This window comes from Cucurbita pepo, chromosome 18 (assembly GCF_057944985.1).
Source record: "Cucurbita pepo subsp. pepo isolate OVF chromosome 18, ASM5794498v1, whole genome shotgun sequence".
Lineage (NCBI taxonomy): Eukaryota > Viridiplantae > Streptophyta > Magnoliopsida > Cucurbitales > Cucurbitaceae > Cucurbita > Cucurbita pepo.
This window is the reverse complement of record NC_141815.1, coordinates 703,721-727,159: the sequence shown is the minus strand read 5'-3', so window position 1 is coordinate 727,159 and position 23,439 is coordinate 703,721. Positions and strand designations below refer to the sequence as shown.

General features: G+C 37.3%; 1 protein-coding gene across 1 annotated transcript; it reads left to right on the top strand.

Moving 5' to 3' along the window:
* Positions 1–16,860: 16,860 nt before the first annotated feature.
* On the top strand, positions 16,861–19,735 carry LOC147786756 (calmodulin-binding protein 60 G-like). Its single transcript, XM_087119774.1, has 5 exons — positions 16,861–16,975; positions 17,085–17,148; positions 18,336–18,397; positions 18,467–19,000; positions 19,546–19,735. Exons 1-5 carry the CDS (start codon positions 16,866–16,868, stop codon positions 19,547–19,549), a joined length of 774 nt encoding a protein of 257 aa, XP_086975900.1. The 5' UTR covers positions 16,861–16,865; the 3' UTR covers positions 19,550–19,735.
* Positions 19,736–23,439: the final 3,704 nt, after the last annotated feature.

Genomic DNA, 23,439 nt, shown 5'->3' with positions numbered 1-23,439 from the left:
ATACTCAGTGAGTGACCCCCTATCGGAGTTGGATTCAAGCACATACAATCATGAATGGGACCTATCATACCAGTCTATGTTCCTATGGCGACTATTCTAAGCGGGTAATTGGATGTATATTTACTATTCTACACACGGTCCACACGTGCGAGTATGAACCCACCAGTCAGTTCGCACACCTTCTGAGCCATTTTCTCGTCAGGCGAGCATTCTCTGACAGCTGTTGATGTTGGATATGCATTAGAAATATAAACTATCGCAACATTATTATGGTAAATATAATGATCGTTTTCCTGCTTCGTAACGTATGCGTTCGTACCATTGTAAAAGGAGAAGGGGTATCCCCGATGCATGAATACATAATGATGCATGAGGTCCCAACATTTTTCATTTCATTATTAGGTATAAGAACCCCTCTAGCATTTTCCTTTATATCATATCATTTTATCATAACTTCCATGAGTATACCGGGGTTGTGCATTATGACAATTCATCATTTGCATGTCAATCATATCATATATTATTCACGTCGAACATATGTCATGGGAATCATTTCTAACATCAACATAACGTAATTATTTATGTGCGGAAATAAGCGCTTAAACTTCTTCAAAAAATATAAACTTCATCTTAAAACTACTTACGTGTGTTCCGAAACATCTTTAAAATGACAAAAAAAAAAAAAAAAAAAAAAAACTAAATAAATAAATAAAGATTTAAATTAATAATATCCTATCCTAGCCTAAGTCTTAAGAAAATAAATGAACTACCCTATGCATGCGTCATGGTCTCGAGTTGCGATACCGTCATCAGTCGCACAGGGATGCCTTGCCTTTACCTAAAATAGAAGTGACACGTGACTTGAGCATTTTAACAAATACATAGTAAGCGACCTCACTATTGGGGTTAGATGCAAACACACACAATCATGAGTGGAACCTATCATATCAATCTATATTCCTTAGGTGACTATCCTAAATGGGCTAATTGGATTTGTATTTGTTAATCTACACACGATCTACACGTGCCAGTATGGACCTACTAGTCGATTCCACACCTCTTGGTCCCTTTCTTGTCGGGCGAGCATTCTCTGGTAGCTGTTGGTGTCGGACACCTGTTAGGAATAGCGACCGTTGTATCAACATTATGAGAAACATAATGATCGTTTTCCTGCCTTGTAGCATACACGCTCGTATCATCATAATAAGGGGTATCCCCCAATGCATGAACACACAATGATGCATGAAGTCCCAACATTTTTCTTTTTTCATTATCATGTATGACAACTCCGCTAGCGTTTTTCTTCATATCATATTACTATCATAACTTTTCCATACGTAAAACCAGGGTGTGCATTATGCCGAAAACATCTTATTACATGTCATTCATATCATACATCTTATCATGTCACATATGGTCATATCATACGCATATCATGTTATACCATACACGTATCATATCATAAAGCATATCCCAGTATGTGTAGTATAGTCAAACGTATCCTATCATAATATATCATATCATTCATGTATCATATCTCAAATATATCGTCAAGCACATCGTATCATAACACATATATCATATTATTCACATAACATATCATAACATTTACATAACATATCATAGTCATATCATTTCAGACATGTCCAACATATGACACGTGCAGAACCATGGGGTACGTGTATCATACAACATCAACTTTTAACCGAATCAATAGTAAGACCAATTACTTGGTTGACCTTAGCCGGTGTTCTCCCTGAACTCGAGTACATTTGAATTCTGTCTCTTGAAGTTGCTCTAAGTATCATCGGGATTTTGTTTCCTATTAAAACGTTCATCTCATTTTTGTTAAAAACTCACATTTCGAGCCTAAATCATCTTGAACTTGGGAATAGAACATTATACTGACCTCAATTGCCTTAACTAAGGTCAAATTCAGCTCAGGAAGGATAAGAAATGTAGGGAATGCTATGAAATTATGCAACTCGAGCCGAATAACTCATTTTTGAGCCGTTAGAATCATCGAACCGCCGCTGAAGCCGAGTCAAAGGACCCACGTAAGCCAAAAGAGTCTGCATCTACATGCGCAACACGTGTTGCCATGGGAAGATGACGCATCGTGGGTTGCTTCTCGGGTTGAGGCGCAGACTTCAGGTCTCTCTTATGGGTTGCGAGTCATAGACGTCTAGGTTGTGGGTTTGGGCAGTGTCTTATCTTCTCGACCGTGTCTAACTCGTGATTGCAGCAACACACCTAAGCATTGTCTGTGTTTCGTGTGCCGTCAGCATATTTGGGCCGTGTGCGCAGATTGGTTTTATGCCCTTGGGTTTGGGTCCGACTCGAATTGATAGTCTTCCTCGCCAGTTCCGAGCTACAGTTAAACCCTACAGACTTACCCTAATCATGATTGCATGTGTTTGCCGTCCCTGACCACAACAGTGGAGTCAATTACTGATTATTTCTTAACATACTCAAGTCATGTGCTACTTTTATATTTTAGGTAAAGGCAAGACACTCCTATACAATTGACAACGATATGACAATTAAAGATCATGAAACTTGCGTAGGTTTAGTTGCATTTAATTTCGTAGATCTTAGGTTAGTATAGGATATTGTTATTTTTATAATTTACTTATGTTTATTTTAATATTTCATCGGTACTATTTTTAAACCCTTTTCTTAAATATGTAAGTCCATGATCATGTTCTATCAAATCGTTTGAAATGAATATTTCTGCATAAGAAGTTACGTCATGCATATGGTAACAACTTTAGGTTAATAGAAAACTTGGGTCGTTAAATTTTAAATTGTGCAAAACTTTATCGTATTTTATTTTTATTTTATCCGTCATCGTTTCAATTATTTTCGTCACAATCCGAGATTTGAAGCTTTGAATATCGAGTTGTGTCGTTAACTTCTAAATCTAGACTCAAATAGGAAGATGTAGAGAATTGTGAATCATGAATTGAAACAAATCAAATAGATTTTGGATTCCTTTTGTCCCATGTGGTGGTTACTTTATGGGTCCTATTCTTTGCAAAAGAAGAAATATACCCATAAAAGTGATATCAATGCATGTGCTCTTTATTTTATGCCACAACTCATAGATATTTTCCTTAGTTAACATTTTTAAATTTTTAAATTTCAAATCTAATGTTTCGTTAATTCCGCTCTAAACATAATCTAAACGACGTTTATTTAATGGTTTTACAGAGACCGACTCGTTACTCGGTGGGGAATTTCCATTTAAATGATGCACTGAGACAGTGAGGTGAGATTTTTTTCTTAGCTAAATGGAGCACGAGATAACAATTTATATTCGCTGTCCTCGTCCCCGTCCCTAGCCTCGACCATGACAAATCTCCGACCCACCCCACTCAAATAAATATAAATACTTTTTCAAGGTTATATATATATATATATATATATATATATATATATAGATAGATAGATAAACATTGAAAAAGCTTCTCAAACTCGATCCTCGCAAATTCTTTATAAGGAATCCTTTTCTAATTCTAAAAAAAAATAAAAATAAATGGAGAATTGCAAGGGAGGAAGATTGATATCCCTTCTCTGTGCACGGGGTGGAGATTGATACCCCTTCCATGTGCACGGGGATGAAGATTGACACCTTTACCCCTGTCGGAGAATATATTAGTTATAGAATATATCTTAGATATTAGTAATCCATTAATATTTTTACTTTATTAATAGTATATTTTATTTTATTCTCAAGATTTAGTTACTTTATATTTTTCGGGTAGATATTAGTTGATATCTTGTATCGTATTGATTGAATCTTCGATCCCAATTCTATTTCTAATTCTTCAACTCAGTATCTTTGAGTAATAATATTTTCAGATCTATTCACACTTTTGAGGGGTAGATATTGTGTCATCCCCGTCCCGACTAAAATTAAGATTTTGAATAATAAAAGACAACATCGAAAGAGAATAAAAAACTTTTAAAGGTTTACGAAGAAGATCGAGAAGAAGAAAAAAGGGACCAAAATTGGAAAAATTCCATTTCTACCCCTAACAGTTAGATGTCCTCATCCATGTTATTGATGTTGTCATATTATGCGAAGACATGCACCAAAAAATGTGGTCATCTTCACGATATTACTTGGATTCTTCTTTGAGCATCCAAACAAACTATAAATATTTACTCAATTTTCTCTACACATTCAAACTTCAATAATCAATAATGTCTTCGATCTCTTACCTCGAGATTGTATTGCACATGTTCTCTTGTTCGCTCTTGCTCGGGAAGCATGTCAGTTGTCGATCGTGTTCGAGATGATACGGTTGATGGCGTATGGGAGAAATTTCTTCCATTTGATTGTGAAGAAATTTTATTGAGATTAGATTCTCGATAGTTTACCGTACTAAAAAGGAGCTATATTTGAAGTTATGTTGTCCTCAAGGGTAAAAAGGTACATTTTCATATTTATATAGCGATATTGATATTAAATTAGTTGGGTTTTATTAATTAACGTTTATATATTTTTTTTTTCAAAAGCTCGAGCTACTACAGGTGGAATTAGAGATATCCAGGAGGTAAGTAGGAAAAAAAAAAGTCTTACTCGTATTTATGTTTATATATAAAAAAGTGAGACGAGGTGAATAGAGACGCTGAGCCTCGAAGGGAGTGGATGTTAAGAATCATGGATCTCCACAATGGTATGATATTGTCCACTTCGAACATAAGCTCTCATGACTTTACTTTGAGCTTCCCCGGAAGGCCTCATACCAATATAAATGTTTTCTTACTTATAAACCCATCATCATTCCCTAAATTAGCTAACGTGGGACTCCATCCCAACAATCCTTAACAATCCTCCCCTCGAATAAGGTACACTATAGAGGCCTATGGAGCCCTCGAAAAGTCTCCCTCTTAATCAAAACTCGACTTCTTCTTTAGAGTCCTTGAACAAAGTACACCATTTGTTCGATACTTGAGTCACTTTTGCACATTCAAGGCTCACTACTTCTTTGTTCAAAATTTGAAGATTCTATTGACATGACTCTGATATCATGTTAAACATCATGAATCTCCACGATGGTATGATATTGTCTACTTTAAGCATAAGCTCTCATGGATTTGCTTTGGGCTTCCCTATAAGACTTCATACCAATGGAGATGTATTCCTTACTTATAAACCCACGATCATTCCCTAAATTAGTCAATGTGAGACTCCCTCCCAACAATCACCAATCATCAATAGTGGATTGTGAGATCCCACATCGATTGGAAAGAGAAACGAGTGCCATCGAGAACGTTGGGTCTTGAGGAAGGGGTGAATTGTGAGATCCCACATCGGTGGGAGAGGGGAACAAAACATTCATAATAAGAGTGTGAAAACCTCTCCCTGGTAGATGTGTTTTAAAAATCTTTCGGAGAAGCCCGAAAGTGAAAGACCAAAGAGAACAATATCTACTAACGGTGGGCTTGAACTATTACGAAAAACTTAGATACAAAAAATATAATATGTTCAAAAATATATTTAAACAAAAACTAGGGAACGGGAAAGGGTCGACTCCTTATCCCAATCCTTAATCTTAAGAACAATTTTCTCTATCTCCGTTCTTGCCTCCTCTTTAAAACAGGAACTAGCGGTCTTCATACACTCGATCATATTAACTAAAATAAATTTTGAACCCGTGAAAAAAGATCGAAAAAGTTTAGGTAGCATTGTCAATGGGTCACTTTTGTATGAACAGGCGGTGGATCAAATATGAATTTTAATATAAAAAGTTCATATTTGTTCCATTGCTTGTTGATGCATTACTTACCTTTGAAATGCTTCTACAAATGGAAGGGTCCATATTCGAATACATGTCACACTATACTATTGTATAGTCTATCAATGATCGTCTTCTACCATCAATATCATTTTAATAGTGACTTTTAGATTTTTATTACCGACATATAAAATTATATCTTAATTACTGATAGACCATTTCTACGTCGTGATCATATGATTCAAGAATCCATTCAACTCAAAAATAGGGTTACAACTTGATCTTACTTTTAAGATTTATTATAAAGATTAAGAATATTTGACGTTTATAACTAGTAATGTATTGTGACTTGTGAATGTTTGATATTATAGATGAGAACGAATTTGAATGAAGTGAATGTTCAAAATATGTGAAGCCTCGGCATAAATGAAACGATTTTGAAGGACAAAAACAAGCAAATTTGAAGCTAGATAGAACTTTGGCTAAGACCAACTAAGTAAGTGCCTTACAATCGGCTCGGTCGAAAGACTTGCCTTATGTATGACGACACGTGCCCAATTATTCTTACATGTGTCATTTATGCTTTATATTATGTGATGATGTAATGATGTTGTATGATAATGTGATGATATTATATGATGATGTGATGATGTTATATTCATGTGATGTTGTTATACAATGATGTGATGATGTATATGATGATATGAGATGATGACATGACAATGACATGATGATGATGATGTAAGATGCATGATGATGAAATGACTTAATATGATGATGTTTCATATTAAGATGATGTGCATGTATTAAATGCCATGATGCATTATGACGACAAGTTTTTCTAAGACACAACTCTAATTGATATTAATAATGATGAATGTATGAAAACCAATGCATGAATGTTGTCTGGGGTAATGTGTGAATGATGTATAAGGTTGTGTCATAAGAACGATTTAAAGATGAAAACTACAGGTACCTTATGCATGTTGTGTATTCATATACATCAGGTTACTTCTCCATTTATGATGATGAATACGGACGCGTACACTATGATGATTATGATCATGTCTTGCATGATACTCGAGGATTTTCTAACCTCCGAACGTTTGACTACGGACAAATAGCTCGACTATTATGGGTTCAAATGGGTGTGAACCACCTGGGGACTCGCTCATACGTGTGGGTCGTGTGTAGGGAGGTACTATACATCCAATTTTGTCAGGACTGAAGGGCACCCCTATGATGATTTTAACGATAGGACTCTAAGTATGAATTGCATGTGTTTGCATTCCCTGACCCCAATAGTGGGGTCACTTATGGAGTTTCTTAAAATCTCAAGGCGTGTGCTACTTCTATTTTTTAGGTAAAGACAAGACACCCTTATACAGCTGACAACGACATTACAAGTAAAGACCATGACACATGCATATGATAGTTGTATTTAAATTCTAAGACCATAAGTTAGTATAGAGCATTTTTCAAATTTTACAATTTATTTGTTTTGTTTAATATTTCATATGTCCGTTCAAAGATCTGTAACATGTAAGTCTATGACAATGTTTAAAAACGATGTTTTTTAAAAGTTTATTTCTGCATCAGAGATGATGTTATGAAGATGGTAACGACTTTAGGTTAGTTAAAAATCTAGGGTTTATACATTAAGTATCTCAAATATAAAATTAAAGTTCAATCTCATTTATTTACCATTTTCCTACTTATTAATGGAGTATATATGAGTAATAGACCAAACACGTATACCCGTTTATATATATTTTTCATTATAGTCTAGTTCATATTGTTGAAAGAACCCTGAAGCTACTATTTGAACCTTATATTTTTTCGATTGATCCATTCCAGAGACATTATTTTAGAAACTAACTTGCAAAAGATAGAATTTGATATCTCTTGGTCCCGACACTAGTTTCCAAGTTTGATTTTGGTCCAAGGCTATAATTCTTCCTCCATTGCTGGCTGCCAAGCCATATTTTGTGATGTTTCTTCGTACGTCTCTGGCTCTTTAACTTCTTCTTCTATAATAGATGTGTAGACATACTTTGGATTTGACTTTTGAATTCTTTATGACCATCTGAGTTGTTGAGGTGTCCTTTGCTTTTCACTGAGTTTACTTGATTGAGTCTCAACAACATTAGTGTCACTTGGATCTTCAGGCACATCAACACTTAACTAAATGTGTATAGTTTTCTCCCCTGTCTCCTGTGGTAGAATTTCTTCAATGTTGTCCAAATCTGGTTATACTTCCTTCTCTAGGGTCACCATGCTTCCATTGCGTCACTCTGATTGTCGGTCATGTAATTTGAGCATCCTGAATCAATGATCGAGTCATATTCATAATCGATATGCTCTCTCATCATCGCCATGAGCGCTAGCTCATCTTCTTCTATGACACATAGTAACTCTACATCCCATTCATCTTTCATCTCCATGTTGAAGGTTGCCACATTACTTTCATCTCCATGTGGTACTTCTTCCCGCAATTGTAGCAAATATTTTACTTCTTCCCGCAATTGTAGCAAATATTTTACTTCTTCCCGCAATTGTAGCAAATATTTTCAAATCTCTTCCCTTGAGAACTCTGGTTGTCATTCGTTTCAGCTCTGACAAAATGTGCAGTTTCTTGATGACTTCTCTCTTTGTCACCATTTTTGTATCCACGATTCGTGAGAGACTTTAACCCGTTATTCCTAAAATAACTAAACAATTTATTCATAAAATATCTAACCATTTATTCCTAAAATAATTCCATCGTTTTTCAAATATCTGGTTATCCTTATTAATAAAGTACCTAAATCATTTTCCTAAAATACATAGACAACTGACTCATATAATTATTTTTTTTGTCAGTATTAGGCTAAGTTGGGTTGGATTATGAACTCGATTCAGAGTTTCTTAGGTCACTAATCAAACCAAACCAAAATTTCGAGTTAGTTCAAAAGATAAAATAATTTTAAAAAGAACAACCTGAAAACCCAACCCAAACTCGAAAATAGAAGGTTAGGCTAAGTTGGGTTGGATTATGAACTCGATTCAGAGTTTCTTAGGTCACTAATCAAACCAAACCAAAATTTCGAGTTGGTTCAAAAGAGTTTTACAATCGAACCCAAAACAGAAACCTTTATAGGCAACAAAAAAATATTAATGCACAAATTTGGTAAGGCTCCTTCTATTCAAGTAAATTATGACATTACCAATAGCTAAAGGTTTAAGGTTGAGTCTTTTCTTCCCGTTTACTCTCGTTCAAATTACCTCAAAAATAGACCTTAATCGTGGCTCTGTTAGGAATCACGGACCTCCACAATGGTCACGGACCTCCACAATGGTATGATATTGTCCACTTTGAGTGTAAGCTCTCATGGCTTTGCTTTGGGCTTCCCCAAAAGGCCTCATACCAATGGAGTTAGTATTCCTCACTTATAAACCCATGATCATTCCCTAAATTAGCGGATGTGGGACTTCCATCATCCAACATATATATGTGTTTAGGTCCATTATATATATATATATATATATATATATATTATATACGTGTATATATATGTACATATATAATTCGGACACCCATAGCTCGGACATTGTGGCTTGTGGTTTGTCTTGTCCAACGCCCAAATGGGCCTTGGTCTTGTGATCCCATTTTGTTCATATTGGGCCCAAGACATTAATATTTGTTTTATTTTTATTTTCTTACTAAATTTCATTTAATGAAAGTTTTTTTTTTTTTTTTTTTTTTTTTTTTTTTTTTTTTTTTTTTTTTTTCTAAAAACTTCAAAAGCATTTTTAAACTTTTAAGTTCAGGTTTCGAGTTCCATAGACAAAATTTCGAGTTGAGAGAGAAATTTGAAGGAGGAATTATGTAAGTCGGGTGAGGAAGACCATATCTGTCACGACCCGATATTTTACTATGAGTCATGACTCAAAAGACAATGTGTATGCAAAGAAAAAATTGAGAAGGTGTAAAGGCGAAATCATTTATTCCTATAATTGAAAGTTTCAACACAAAGATTCAAACAAATGAAATTTCTAAAAAATAAAAATGTGAAAATCTAAATGCAAAAGAAAAGATTGGACTGACGCCCCGGGACATGCATTCGTATGTGACAATTCGCCCCTCCGATCACGACCTACCTCGACCCAACAAAAAAAAAAAGAGAGATAGATAGCAGGAATGAGTATAAAATTATACCCAGTAGGCCATCTACTTGTAGGCTCTCATCGCATCCTAAGCTTAACAGTCACTCACGGGCTTCTCATTGGCTTTAGGATGTCTAGTTCTAATCTTTGACCCTCAGGAGTCTCCCCTTGAGACTTCTATTGTTCTCCATCCTCTTGTTTGGTACCTTGGGGTTTCTTATGCTAAGTTGGACTGACCGGTATCTCTCTATACGAGGCGCTACCTCTATATGGCTAACTGAGAGTACATGGTATCTTGCGTAGGGGTGTGCTGAATACCTCCTAAGCCCATAATAGTCCCCCTGGGGGGCGCGACCCAACCCGTTCCCATACAGCTAATGGAGACACATTTCCCATGCGAAACGGCTGGGATCAGTAAGAACTGATCGAGACCTCTGGTCCTCCCATGTAACTATAGACACCGTTCAGACAACTAGCAGCTTAAAAACATCCCTAAGGTACTACGTTTACCGTGGTGATCTGCTAAGCTCTTAGGGGAAGGATTGATTTATGCTCAGTGACTGGTCACTCTAATCCTGGATCCCTAGGCTCATTCTTAAGACGTTTACTAAACATCATAACGTTTCCTAAACATTATCAAGAGGGAGTAAGCATCAAGAATAAGATACATTATACAGTTTATGCAAAAATAGGCAATTATGCTCAACGGGGTGATAACGTCCATCAACACCTAGAACGCAGAGTTCACAATTTACCCATCCTTCTTTCAGCATGGATAAACAATTACACACTAAGCGGAAGCATAAAACATGTTTAACTTGTCATGGAAGCATATATAACTGGTCATACAACATGTACTTTGCAACCTAAGCTCATAACATAGAATAGTCGAATCACATAAGGAAACTAATCTAGCATGCATGTATACCAAGGCGATTCCTACATGTATTTCTTTCTAAGTTTTGTGTGGTGACCTACCTGGTTGACGCGTGCCCTTATGCTAGCGTCTCTGTGTTCGTAAGGTGTCCAAAAATACTGATTATTCTTGATTAAGTTCTTATTCACATAAAAATAGAAATCGGGACAAACAGAAGGTAAACGGACGAAAAATGAGCCTCCCACACACCCTCACACGCCGACCACGCACCCGCCATGCATGGGAAAGGATGCCAGTACCAGGCTGCACGTGGGACGGCCACGCGCGGATTGCTTCACGTAGTTGCGGGTCGGGTTGGTTTAGCCAATAGTCCCATTCACTGCGGTTTGCCCTGGTTCCTGTTGGTGACACGCGTCATCGTTCCGCTGGAGCTGCGTTGCTCGACGCGTCGCCGCCTGTCGAGCCGCACTCCGCTGCCCGTCGCCTTTTTTTTCTTTTTCTTTTTTCTTTTCTTTTCTCTCTCTCCAGCAATCCGTAGCCCTTTTCTAATCCACCGTTTTCTAATTTTCATATCTTTTGATCTGGAGCTCGAATCGATATGGTTCCTTCGACAAAATTCTATATGGACTACGCCTTGGTATTTTTTTTTCGTGATTTTAGCCTCAACATAGAACAAGATTTGAGCCACAAAAGTTCGCATGCCGTCTCGGACGATTCCCGAATTTCTGCCAAGTTTCTTCACAAAGTCGGCTTCCCTAGAAGAACGTATTCAAACATTAGGTCCCGATTCGTAAAGGTTAGTCTTAGATCTGAGAAACATTCAAGAACTCACCTCGATTCTAGACGAAGTCCCGACGACGGCTCCTCAATTCTCCCAAACCCTCTCCTAGTCTTCCCTTTCCACTTGGACCCCTATAGTAGGCGGAGTTGCAAAATGACACATTTGCCCCTCCATGGGCTTGGGCCGATTTATTTATTTATTTTTTTTCGGCGTTACAATATCTGACGGATCTGGATCCGGATAGGTCACCCATCCGTAGCCCACTATCCAACCTAGCCCGAAAACCCAACCTCTCTATCCACAACCCAAAATCATGACTCGCCCCACCTACAGGCGCTTTGACCCAACTGAGCGCACGACCTAGATTCTCAAACTAAGGCCCAGCTGCAATAGTGTCGACCCAACGAACCCGTGCCTCTACCTGACTACGACTTGCACTCGTGTCACCTCTTTCTTGCGACACGTGTTGCACCTATGACCAGTGGCTCCTTCGGCTTATGCCGCTCAGTTGGCTCGGCTTGACTTCAGTAGCTTCGACCGCTCAGAACGTGGCTTCTAGGCTTAGTAAAGGGATTTTTATCAAATTTCCGTTTCGACCATCTCGAAGTTGAAATTAACCTTGTTTAAGGCAATTGAGGTCAATATAAGATCCAATTTCATAGTCTAAATTAAGTTTGAGCTAAGAAATTTGAGTCATTAACGAAACGAGATGAATGTTCTAATAAGAAACAACTACCAACGATACTTGAAGCAACTTCGAGGGACGAAATTCAAACGTACTTGAAATTAGAGAGAAACGTAGACTAAGACCAACCAAATAAGTGGTCTTACTATCGGTTCAGTTAGAACTTATATGTTGTATGATGACACGTGTCCTGTGGCTTTGCATGTGTCATATGCTTGTTTTGTGTGAAAGGTTATGAAATGATATGTGAATGATATGATATATGTTATGATATGATATGCTTGATGACATGTTCATAATATGATATGTTCATGATATGATATATATTAGGATGTAATAGCACTGACAATACGACGCATGTTGTGATATAATATATGACATTGCATAGTATGATATGATACGTTGGAAGACACGATATGTTTATGATATGACATATGTTTGACATGATGAAATATATGATATGCTTAACGTAAAATATGATGTTTTGACATAATGCACAACCCTGATATATGCATGGAAAGCTATGATAAAATGATATGATATAAAGGAAAATGGAAGGGGTTGTTGTACATGATAATGAAAGAAAATGTTGGGATCTCATGCATAATTGTGTGTTCAGACATCGGAGAATACCCCTCTGTTTATGATGGTACGGACGCATACGCTACGAGACAAGAAAACTATCATTATATTTATTATAATAGTGCGACGGTTGCTATTTCTAAAGGGTGTCTATCAACAATAGTTTCAGAGAACGCTAGTCCAACCAAGAAAGGAACTGATATGAACCAAGAGACATCAATCATACAACAATATGCTTCAATGAAGATGTAAAGAAAATATTGTTGAAATCATCAAAAGATATTTCAATTCATGCCACATTGAAGAAGAATGAAGTTTCATGTTATAAATTTTTGGTTAAGACTTTTTATTTACTTTAGGTTAGAATTACAATAATGGTTAATTATGGCCATTAAGTATGAATGTTACAGCTCTTGCTCTTGGAATGCCTTTAGTTTCATTTTGAGGCTATATAAAGCCATGTAGGTTGTATTTGTAAGTAGACTTGGAAAATGTAGTAAAAGAAGCATTTGTGCTTTTCTTTAGCCAATGGCTAAGTTTATTTGCAATTCTATGTAGTTTAGGTTGCATGTAGAATCATTCAAGCTCGACATGATCAATCTTGCTTGTGGAGTGATTCGAATCTCAATCATTTGTTCTTGCGTTGAGATATTTGATCAACAAGAAGCATTCAAGCTAGACATGATCGATTTTGCTTGTGGAGTGATTCGAATCTCAAACAATGTTCTTGCCTTGAGATATTCGATCAACAAGGTAATCCGAATCTTATTCCCCTTGTAGTGATTCCTTGTCTTATCAGGAACCCAGGAGGTATGCGAACTGATTGGTAGTTCCATACTCGCACGTATGAGCCGTGTGTCGAACATTAAATACACATCTAATTACCCGCTTAGGATAGCCGCCTAAGGAAATATAGACTAATATGATAGGTCCCACTCATGATTGTATGTGCTCGCATCTAACTCCAATAGTAAGGTCACTTAATGAGTATTTTTTAAAATACTCAAGTCATGTGTACTCTTATTTTCCAGCAAGACTACCCTGTACGGCTGACGGTGGCATCGTAGCTCAGAAGACCATAACACATGCATAGAGTAGCTTGCAATTTAAATTTTGTAGACTATAAGTTGGGATAGGTTAGTATGCATTTAAATGCATAATATATAGGTTAGTTATAGGGCGTTTCTACTCTATTTTATTTCAATTTTTGTTATTTTATTTAAAAACCTCCCCGAAAACATGTAAGTATGTGATTATGTTTTTATGATAAAGTTTTGAATGACGTATTTCCACATAAAATAACTATAATATGTATATAGTAGCAACTTTAGATTAAGTAAAAATCTAGGGTCGTTACATAAAATACATTAAGAACTTTTTTTGTATTCATGTGTTTATGTATATTACATTTTTAATAATTTTTTATTTCATAAGTTCTCTTCTCTTCTAATAATTAAAAAAATACCTCAATATTTCATACTATTTTTAAACACATTATTTATAATTGGAATATTTACCTTATTTATAATATAAATAAACAAGCAAATGACTAGGATGTTACAATTCTCGTTTTGTTGTCAACAAAACATTTGTTTGTTTGAATGATTATAGATTGATTTGTATCTCAATATCTTTTATCTAGGATTGCATTCAATAATTATGAATTGGAGAAAATAAAAGTTTTTTAAAAAATTAATTATTTTAATAATCTGACAATCTAATCGGAACCCAACCCGAAAATATAGGGTTGTGATAATTTTCGGATTGGGTTGGGTTACCAATCCAACCAACCCGAAGTTGTGTTGGTCCAAAAAAATTTCCTCAAGCCAGCCAGACTCCTGCACACCCGTAATAAATACTCCATGATTAATAAATCGTGCAAAAAGCGTTGGCTCAGCCCAACTTGCAGTGGCTCAAGACTCGCGGCTTGCATCCGCGCCCATTTTGCAACCCGAGAGCCGAGGCCCAATTCTGGCTCGACCCAAAACCCAAAACCAGCCTACAAGCGCAACTCGTGAGGCTAACCCAACCCGCGCCTCGACCTGACGCCATCTGCATGATGTGGCTCATCCTATTGCTACCATGTGTCACCCTGCGGCGTAACTCGGCTTGGACAGCACGGCGATGATTTCAGTAGCTTCCTCAGTGTATTTGGCTCAAATTTCCAATTTTAGACCTGTTACCATCATTTCGACCCTCGAACCTATTTTCAGCCCGAATTAAAGTAATTGAGGCGGTTTTGTTGAGATATAATATTTGGAGAATATATTATCATGGAATATATCTTAGATATTATATCTTAATATCTTTTCCTGTGTGATTTGATTTGTACTGTATTTTATTTTATTCTCAATATTTAATTAGTTTATATTTTTCTTATGGGTAGGTATTAGTCAGTAGTTTGTATCCTATTTAAAGGTTATGAATATCAATGAGAATACACATGTTCGATTCTAATTCTATTTCTATTTCACATTCTTAACATGATACTAGAGCACTGATCTTGGTATTCTTAAATATCAAAATTTCCTCTTGAGTTAGGGTTTGACATTAGAGCCAAAGTCAAACTCTAACTCAATCAGTGAAACCTTTACAGCCGCCGATCATCCATCGTGATAAGTTTCATCGTGATAAGTCCAATCGAGTATCACAACAACCACAACTTCCTGCTTTCAATGGCTTCCAAACCATAGCCATTGCTTCCGAATCTCAATCATTCTACTAGAACTCTACTAGGCCGAGAACTGTGGTCGGCAAACTGATCTCGATCATCCAATATCAAGAATACGTAAATTTCTCACCAAGCTCAAAGGTGGCATATTCAAGATGTTCGTAAATTTCTTTTACAACCTCTCAAGTGATCCAGAGCACCGATTTTGGTGTCATTATCCAACTTCAAAACTTTGGATGTCTATTTAACACATCCTTATTATATTCATCACTCTGATCAACCAGGGTATTCTTTTTGTTCCAATCAAATTAAATAGAACAAATTACCAATTCTAGAGTGAATCATTTATGCATAAATCAAGAAGCAGCTCTTCAAGTTCTGAGGTACATAAATGCCGTGTATTTCTGAGTTTTGCATCTTTTTGGGAAATTCAATAATTTCTTGAGAAGTCTAAAAAACAAACCAATGTGTCCAGATCATCAGCAAATATTTGTTTAGAGTTAACTTGACGGGTTTTCACTACTGGGAAGACAAAAGTGTTATTGACCTACACTCGTAAAAACAATTTGGGTGCTATTGACCTACACTCGTAAAGACAAGTTGGATGTGTCAACATACACTCTCCAACTTGAGGGGGCGTTGAGATATAATATTTGAAGAATATATTATTCATCGAATATATCTTAGATATTATATCTTAATATTCTTTTTTTTTTTTTTATGATTTGGTTCGTACTATATTTTATTTTATTCTCAATATTTAATTAGTTTATATTTTCCTTATTTGGAGGTATTAATTGGTTTCGAGTATCCTAATTAAAGATTATGAATATGAATGAGAATACACACATTCGATTCCAATTCTATTTCTATTTCTCATTCTTAACACGTTTTAGAGTCGTATTTCACATTGTTAATTGAATTATTAATTAAAATGGAAAGGTGACGAACGGTGCGATAAAAAGCGAACCCCGACAACTTTTGGAGTAGCTGTCGAAGAATAGGAACTTAACATTTTAGCCGATCACGAGACGTTACCATCTGAATTTGAGTTAATTTGAAGTTAAATTTGATGTAAATTGGAATGAAGGACAAGGGAAGATGGTTATTATTTAAAGGGTTAGGTATGGAAGAAGATGGCCCTTAAGGAGGTTTCCCTACGTGCCATTTATTTCCACATTCACACCTCTCACTCTCTCTCTCTCGTGGAAACCGCGTAGTCCCTCTCTTGCTCTCGTGGAAGACCTTAACGATGGGGTTAAACTAATAATAATAATAATAACAACAAAAACAAGTGGCATGAAGGTTCGTGGTTGGTTCTTGGCTACCCTATTCACTCTTATAAATTGAGCCTTTGGGGGGTTGTTCTATTTAAAATGGAGCCAATGAACAAAAAGAGGGAGTTTAATTGTCTCTTGCATCCTCATGATGATCAAGAACAAATGCAACCTTCCCCCAAAAGAATCAACTTCCTCTTTCTATCTTGGTTTTTCTTCTTCTTAATTTCCTCATTTCTTCTACTATGATCTTATAATCTACACGGTTTTGTGTTCTTGATCTTGTTCTTGATCTTGATCTTGATTTGGGTTTCTCAGGTTTGTAGCTGAGATTTCGTCTCCGAACTCGTTGGCCCATTTTGAAACTTTTATTCGCCCCGTGGTAATTTCAAACTCCTCTCTCTTGTGACCTTTAAACATGAGGAAGTAGAATAAGTCACTAACTTTGTGACCGCCCAAGCTCACAACTAGCAAATATTGTCGTCTTTGGGCTCCTCAAGACTTTATAACGCCCAAGTTCACGGCTAGCAGATAAGCTCACGTCTAGCAGATATTGTCCTCTTTGGGCTCCTCAAGACTTTAAAACGTCCAAGCTCACGACTAACAGATATTGTCCTCTTTGGGCTCCTCAAGACTTTAAAAGTCGTTTGCTAGGGAAAGGTTTCACACCCTTTACTATTGTTCTCTTTGGGCTTTCCCTTTCGAGCTTCCCCTCAAGGCTTTAAAATGCATCTACTAGGGAAAGGTTTCACACCCTTTACTGTCCAAGCCCACCGTTAGTACACCCTTTACCGTCCAAGCCCACCGTTAGTAGATATTGTCCTCTTTGGTCCTCTTTGGGCTCCTCAAGACTTTAAAACGCTATGTTAGGGAAAGGTTTTACACCCTTTACCACCCAAGCCCCCCGCTAGCAGATATTGTCCTCTTTGGGCTTTCCCTTCCGGGCTTCTCCTCAAGACTTTAAAACACGTCTATTGTCCTCTTTGGGCTTTCCCTTTCGGGCTTCCCCTCAAGGCTTTATTTAAAACGCGTCTATTGTCCTCTTTGGGCTTTCCCTTTCGGGCTTCCACTCAAGGCTTTAAAACGCGTCTGCTAGGGAAAGATTTCACACCCTTATAAAGAGTGTTTCGTTCTCCTCCCCAACCAATGTGGGATATCACAAACTTATCGAATAACTTTAGGAGAATTGTTAGTAGACTTAGTAGAATGAATTACCAGCAAAGGAGAATTGATAGTAGTTGCCAAACTGTGAACCTAGTTTTGTGATTCTGGACTAAGTTTATGCTTTAATCCGTCGTTAGTAATTCTTTAACTTGAGGAGAAAATTCAAGAAGCTAGTTAGTGTTTTCTCCACTAAAAATACTCGTGAGATGTATGTTTTTTTCCTAACAACCCCAACAAGGACAATTGAAAAGCTAAGTACTTAAGTTTTCTTTGCTCCAAAGAATCTCTCCCCTCGAGGTGTTCCTTTGCCTCTTTCACTTATTTTAACATAATTTCGATTGAGGGTCACATACAACGTCCTCATATCTGAATTATTTGAACTGAATGCATGGATGTCTATTCTAGGTACGTGAGGAGGTGGAGACAAAGGTGGTGGCTAATAACCCCCGACAAGCATGTTCTTTAAGGTTTGTCTCTACATGTTTTAAACTAAACCAATGAATTTCATCATTATGATTATTGAATTTCACGTGTAGAACTTCCCAACATGAAGCTGAATTCTTTGTCGGAGGTGGTGGGTCTAAAATGGTGAAGCTGAAGCTATGTTTCCTCAACAAGCTTCCCTCCACCATTTTCACCTCCAACAACATCGAATCCGACAACGGCGAGCGACTACAAATTGCACTAATGGATGTCACCGATGATTATAATCATAAGATTGTCGGGGCAGCACATCCTTTGTCGTCGCTCTTGGTCGAGGTGGTCGTGCTCAATGGAGAATTTGATGGTGAAAGAACTCAATGGAGTGTTCAAGATTTTGAGAAAGGTATTGTCACTCCAAGACCTGGAGGAGGGCCTTACCTCAAAATTAATGATGAGAGGATTCGTTTGAAAAATGGACTTTTCTCGATCAACAACTCCTTTAACGTCAACTCTAAGAGGACGAGAACGGGAAGGTTTCGGTTGGGAGTAAAAGTCATTGATGATGAGATTTTGGGCAACAACAGCTACCCGAGAATTATAGAGGCTGTTTCTAACTCTTTTAGAGTCAGGGAGCGCAAAAGGCAAAGGTACTTATTATGTCACGAGTGACAAAAAAAAAAATTCATCCCCAACCCTATATATGTGTGTGTATGTGCGTATGTATATACATATAATTCTTTAAAATTAATATTTTTTAAAATATATGTATAATTCAAGTCCTTCCCAAGCCCAAATTCCTCCAATTTTTCTTTGGTATGTCCCTTAATGTGTCGGATTTCAACAATCATTAGAACTTGTGAAAGAAACGACCATTAAGGGTGTCAAATTTATGGGAAAAAAAATTAAGCCCGGATCAAAATACGGCTACCTTTGACTTTTTGGGTCAAAGTTTGGCGATTAACTTGAGGCTATATCTAACGAGCATGTGTTACCAAGTGTAACAAAGAGATGAGATTAGGGTTGTGTCAAAAGAGATAGATAGAGTCACGAGGCCACCCCTAGTATGTGATGAGATAGAGATAGGTCCTACAACATATTTGCTTGTGATTGCATTTAGCATTGCCCCTATAGGTAGGGTCACTTACTGAGTATTCTTCTAAATATTCAAATCGTATGCCACATCATTTTTCAGGTAAAGGCAAGGCGTACATGTACGAATGACGGCGGCATCGCGAGTAGAGATTGTGGCAAACTCATATTTTAAAAAAAAATAATGATGTATTTGTATTTTAAATTTTTTCTAAATTTCAGTATGTTGTATTTAAACACGCAAGATCATGACTGTATTTTACAGAGATATAAGATATTTTAAATGTTTTCGACAGAGATGAGGTTTTATTATAAGAGTTATATTCTCCATTTTAGAAAAGCATGAGACGTTAGTAACGATTTTGAATAAGTAGAGTACCTCATTCTCTCTCTCTCTCTCTCGTTGAAACCTTTGAGTACCTCTCTTCCTCTCGTGGATGAGCTTAACGATGGGGTTAAAAAAATAATAATAATAAAACAAGTGGCATGAAGGTTCGTGGCTCGTTCTTGGCAATGATACTTGAAAAATGGCTAGAAATTCCGTACTTCCTTATTACTATTATAAATTGATCCTTTTGGGCGTTCCCAGCTCTCACCAACCCGGTGAGGATTCTATTGACATGACTGAGTTAATGACATGACTTTGATACCATATTAAAAATTACGACTCTCCAGAATGGTATAATATTGTCGAGCATCAGCTCTCATGACTTTAATTTGGACTTCCCAAAATGCGTCATACCAATTGAGATAGTATTCCTCACTTACAAATCTACGATCTTCCACTAAATTAGCCAACGTGGGACTTCCTTCCAACAATCCTCACCATTGTGTTCATGATCTTGATTTGGGTTTATCACATTTGGAGTTGATATTTCATCTACTAAATTATTGGCTCGTTTTGAAATTTCTCTTCGCACGCTCGTATTTTCAAACTCCTCTCTCTTTCTATGAACGTATCTTAAGTATTTGAACTGAATTCATCGATGTCGATCGTTATTAGGTACGGGAGGAGGTGGAGACAAAGGTGGCGGCCATTACTACTCAACTTGAAGCTGACGATGTTGTCGGAGGTGGTGGGTCTGAAATGGTGAAGATGAAGCTATGTTTCCTCAACAAGCTTCTCTCCACCATTTTCACCACCAACCACATTGTATCCGACAACGGCAAGCCACTGCAAATTGCTCTTCCGCCCAACCGATCGCACGACATAGATTCTCAAACGGAGGCCCACATGCAGCAGCGTTGGCCCAACCAACTGTGACCCGCGTTCCTGCAATAACCGACATAACGACCCATGCCTCGACTCGACTGCGACCTGCACGTGTTGCACCTACGACTAGCGGCTCCTTCGGCTTATACATCTCAGTCGGCTCGGCTCGACTTTAGCATCTCCGACGGCTAAGATCGCGGCTTCTTGGCTCAGTAAAGGGATTATGATCAAATTCTACCGTTATGACTATCTCGAATCTAAAATTGATCTTGTTTTAAGCAACTGAGGTCAGTATAACATCCAATTTCACAGTCTAAATTAAGTTTGAGCTAAAAAATTTGAGTTATTAACGAAATAAGATGAATGTTCTAATAGGAAACAACTACCAACGATACTTGAAGCAACTTTGAAGGACAAATTGGAACATACTTGAAATTAGGGAGAACACTGACTAAGGGCAACCAAATAAGTGGTCTTACTATCGGTTCAGTTAGAACTTATATGTTGTATGATGACACGTGCCCCGTAGCTTTGCACGTGTTATATTCTTATTATGTTTGAAAGGTTATGAAATGATATGTTTACGACATGATATGTGAATGATATGATATGTTTGATGACATGTTCATAATATGATATGTTCATGATATGATATATGTTATGATGTAATAGGACTGAAAATACGACGCAGATATGATATATGACATTCTACTTGCATAGTATGATATGATACGTTGGAAGACACGATATGTTTATGATATGACATATGTTTGACATGATGAAATATATTATATGCTTGACGTCAAATATGATGTTTCGACAGAATGCACAATACTCATATATGCATGAAAAGTTATGATAAATTGATATGATAAAGAAAAGCGGAAGGGATTGTTGTACATGATAATGAAAGAAAATGTTGGGATCTCATGCATTATTATGTGTTCAGGCATCGGGAATACCCCTCTTCTTATGATAGTACGGACGCGTACGCTACAAGGCAAGAAAACGATCATTATATTTACTATAATGGTACGACGGTTGCTATTCCTAAAGGGTGTCTATCAACAATAGTTTTAGAGAATGCTAGTCCAACCAATAAAGGAACCCAGGAGGTATGCGAACTGATTGGTGGGTCCATACTCGCACGTATGAGCCATGTGTAGAACATTAAATACACATCCAATTACCCGCTTAGGATAGCCGCCTAAGAAAATATAGACTAATATGATAGCTCCCGCTCATGATTGTATGTGCTTACTCTTATTTTCCAGGCAAGACTTCTCTGTACGACTGACGGTGACATCGCAACTCAAAAGATCATAGCACATGCATAGTATAGTTTGCAATTTAAATTTTGTAGACTATAAGTTAGGATATGTTAGTATGCATTTAAATTCGTAGTATATAGGTTAGGATGTTACAATTCTCGTTTGGTTGACCAAACATTTGTTTCTTTGAATGATTATGGATTGATTTGTATCTTAATATCTTTTATTCAAGATAAATAAAAGTTTTTTGAAAAATTAATTTTTTTTTTAATAATTCGACAATCTAATTGGAACCCAACTCGAAAATATAGGGTTGAGAAAATTTTTGAATTGGGTTCGGTTACCAATCCAACCAACCCGAAGTTTTTTTGTTGGTCCGAAAAAATTTCCTCAAGGCAACCAGACTCATGTACACCCGTAATAAATACTTCATGATTAATAAATCGTGCAAAAACTAAATCATATAAAACTCAGACTTGTTGACTCACTCGATCAAGTACAAATCAAGCTTAATCACTCACACTCTATTTTGAGTTTCTTAGGTTATCAACCCAACAAACTTGAAAATGCAATTCAACGAAATTATGAGACATAGAGCATTATCGAGAATGTCGGCGAGATCGGAAAACGAATACCCACGACCTCGAAACCTCAAAACCAACGACAAAACACCCGAGATACACCATTAAAGAGACCCCCGACGATTGCACATCGAGCTAAGGATGTTTTGCGCCCTTTTCATACGCGTCGTTGCCGGTAAACGAAGTCGAGATTTCGAGTTTCCTAAACTTTCATAGATTTGGGTTTATAGGTCCTTTCAAGCCACAAAACTCTAGAAAAGGAAGGAAGGAAGGCAAACAGAGAGGAAGAGGAAGAAAAAGGGGGAGAAAAGTCGTCGAAAAAAGCAGCAGTAAGGAGAGAGAAAGTTCGCGGAAAAATCGCATTGAGTTGGGTAAGGAAAACGACTCCATCGGATCCAGGTCGGACCCAAACTGAAATACCCGCAACCCAAACCACATCGGCTCAGCCTAACCTGCAGCGGCCGAAGACCCGCGCCCATTCTGCAACCCATTCGACCCAAAACCTAAAACCAGCTCAGTAGCCCAAACTCATCCGCGCCCTAACCCGCGAACCGAATCCCAGCAAGCTAGCTTGTAGACGCGACCTACGGGCTGACTCGAACTGCTCTGCGACCCGCGCCTTGAACCCACACCATCTGCACAACGTGGCTCACCCTGCTGCTCCCACGTGTCACCGTGCGGCGCAAGCTGCCCTTCAACTCGGCTTGGACAGCGCGATGGCTTCCTAGGCATATTCGACTCGAATTTCTAATTTTAGCCCGATTTCCACCATTTCAACCCTCTCGAACCTGTTTTTAGCCTCGATTAATCGTAATTTAGATCATGTTAGAGCCGTATTTCACATTATTAATTATAATGTAAAATACTAACAGAAGGTGACGAACTATTTCATAGGAAGCAAACCCTAACCACCTTTGGAACAACTCTTGAGA